Here is a 2,757-nt window from a genome sequence, read left to right as displayed (position 1 = left end):
CAGGAGTCGAAGTGGGGACTGTGAATGAGGACTGAAGGTAGCACGCTCCTCCTTCCAGCTAATCAAATGAACACTGAAGAGTCTTGCCTGATCCTGTGCTGAGGCCCCTCATTTCTTTGTGTCATTTCTAAGGGAGATGAGGTTCTTCACCTGAAGGGGCGGCACCGGAGGCAGGAGGGAGGGGGCCACACCCTCAGTGTTGACAAGATGAGGACCCTGAATGGAGAAGCAATGAGTTCAGGACAGAGCAAGCCCCCAGAACTGCCAGTGCCATCCTCCCCGACAGCGTCCATGACTCGGTTCCTTCTCTTGCGTCCCAGGGAGCTTGAGGCGTCACCGTTCAAGTGGCATATGGCAGGGGTCCCGGCTCTACTAAGAGCCGATGTGACAGTTGTGTGTGTAAACGAAGGGACCCAGAGAGGGCCCCGCTCCCAGGATCTGCTGTCACTGCAGGCAGCCACAGGCACGCTGTGGCCTGAGGTTGGCTCACTCACTTCTTTCACGGGGTTCTCAGGGGATAGGCTGACCAAGAACAAGCGGCCAGTGGTTCCTGGAGCAGGGCTCTCAAGGAAATGGGCAGAGCAGCCTTCTTCCCTCCCCGGTGAAGGAACTCATCCACTCATCTTCCCTTCTCCAGGTTGAAGCATCACCTACTTGCCTGCCCGGTCCCCTGCCCGCTGCGCCTGCTGATAGTCATGCCTCGGGGACAGAAGAGCAAGCTCCGTGCACGTGAGAAACGCCGCCAAGCACGCATGGAGACCAAGAATCTTGGGGATGCTCAGGCTGCTGCCTCCCCCACCCCTACTTCTGGGAGTACACCCCCGGGCTCCCCCACTGCTGGTGCGGGCCAGAATCCTCAGGGAGCTGCAGCCACTAGCTCTCCTGTTGCAGGGGCTTCATGCCCACGATCTAAAGCACGTGCCAAGCGCCAAGCTAAGCAACGTAGAAATTCTTCCCAGGTCTCAACGTTTTCTAAGCCCACTCTCCCAGATCCTGTGACCAAGAAGGCAGGGGTGTTGATGCATTTCATGCTAGAGAAGTTTAAGATGCAACAGCCCATTAGGAAGATAGATATGCTGAAGCTTGTCCACAAAATGTTCAAGGCACACTTCCCCGAAATCCTGAAGAAAGCCGCTGAGCGCATCGAGCTGGTATTTGGCCTTGAATTGAAGGAAGTCAAGCCGAATGGTTACTCCTATACCCTGGTCTGCAAGGAGGACCTTGCCAAAGATGGGGTGCTGGGCAGTACCTTGGAGGTGCCGAAGAATGGGCTTCTGATGCCTCTGCTGGGTGTGATCTTCCTGAATGGCAATTCCGCCTCTGAGGCAGAGGTCTGGGAGTTCCTGAATGTTCTGGGCATCTATGATGGGAATACGCACATAATCTTTGGGGAGCCCAGGAAGTTCATCACTGAAGAGTTGGTGCAGGAGAAGTACCTGGTGTATCGTCAGATTCCTGACAGCGATCCCCCGAGCTATGAGTTTGTGTGGGGCCCAAGAGCCCACGCTGAAACAACCAAGATGAAGGTGCTGGAGTTTGTGGCCAAGATCAATAGTACCGTCCCCAGTGCTTTCCCATTCCATTATGAAGAGGCTTTGAGAGATGAGGAAGAGAGAGCCAAAGCCATATCTGCAGCCAGGGCTCGTGGTGCTGCTGAGGCCATTGCCTGCTCCAAGGTCCCACCCAGCAATCCGTCCAGCCCCGAGTGAGGTCTCAGGCAGCATCTTCACTTTGTTTGACCAATACCACCAACCTTTTTAGTAGTGAGAGGATAAAGTGTGGCTGGAAAGGTCATAATATTTTTTTGTGCTCCTGTTTTACCCTGTTACCTTTCAAATGTTGTTTCTTTTCCTAGAATGTTTGTTTAGATTCAGAATCCAAGTTTACAAATGACACAGATCACACATTTGTTGTCTGTCAGATCTAAGAGTAAGAGTTTTTGCACTGTGTAGTACAATTCGAAAAATCCTTGCATTTTTTGGGGATCCAGAACAAGATAACATAGCTTTGGAATAGGAATTTTCTTAGAAATGTGAAAGAATGCTGTGGTTTTAAAACAGATGATAACGATGTAAGCTGTAGTCAAGTTTTGATTTATGTTATTCACCTTTGTCTTTCTCTTTCTAACATTCGGCAGTACCCTTAGCGATACACTTAGATGTTCTTAGCTTATTCAAGAATGCTGATAAAATTAATAAGAAACTACATTCCTTGCTTGGTGTCTCATTTATTCCCATCTTTACTTGAGCATCTGCTCTTCAGAAGGTTCTGTGCTGGTGGGGGTGATGCGAAGATAAAGGAGAACCTGCACCTGCCTGTAGATGTCTTGAGTATATGAGCAGTGATTCCATAAGGAACGTGGTATGATGATCTCAGACAAGTGACAAAAAGCACGCAGGATGCTGGTGAGGGAGTTGGGATGAGAGCAGTGAGGTATAAATTCTCTCAGCCTTTATTCTCTCAAACCAAAACTTTGAGGTTTGGTATTTTGGCCAAGGTCAATGGTAACATCCCCAGTGCCTTCCCGCCCCATTATGAAGAGGCTCTGAGAGATGATGAAAAGAGATCCTGAGCTGCAGTTAGGGTTTGTAGTCCTGCCAAGGCCAGCGTGTGCTCCAAGGTCATGCCTAGCAGTCCCTCCAGCCCCTAGTCAGGTCTGAGGCAACTTCTTCACTCTGAGTTCGACCAACACTCCCAACCTTTTAAGTTGTGAGAGGCTAAGGTGGGGCTGGAAAGCTAATCATAATATACATCTTT

The 2,757-nt window shown here is 50.2% G+C and overlaps 1 protein-coding gene across 1 annotated transcript; it reads left to right on the top strand.

Annotated features, from left to right (window-relative positions):
• The first annotated feature begins 695 nt into the window (after positions 1-695).
• On the top strand, positions 696-1,709 carry MAGEB1 (MAGE family member B1). Its single transcript, XM_061137684.1, has one exon. The coding sequence runs from the start codon at positions 696-698 to the stop codon at positions 1,707-1,709; it is 1,014 nt and encodes a 337-aa protein (XP_060993667.1).
• The last annotated feature ends 1,048 nt before the right edge of the window (positions 1,710-2,757 follow it).

Source organism: Dama dama, chromosome X (genome assembly GCF_033118175.1).
Source record: "Dama dama isolate Ldn47 chromosome X, ASM3311817v1, whole genome shotgun sequence".
In the NCBI taxonomy this organism is placed as follows: Eukaryota; Metazoa; Chordata; class Mammalia; order Artiodactyla; family Cervidae; genus Dama; species Dama dama.
Note: the sequence above shows the minus strand (reverse complement) of the source record. Positions and strands in the feature narration are given on the sequence as shown.

Coding starts and splice junctions, on each gene's coding strand:
- MAGEB1 (XM_061137684.1), top strand. CDS start 696: ATGCCTCGGGGACAGAAGAGCAAGCTCCGTGCACGTGAGAAACGCCGC.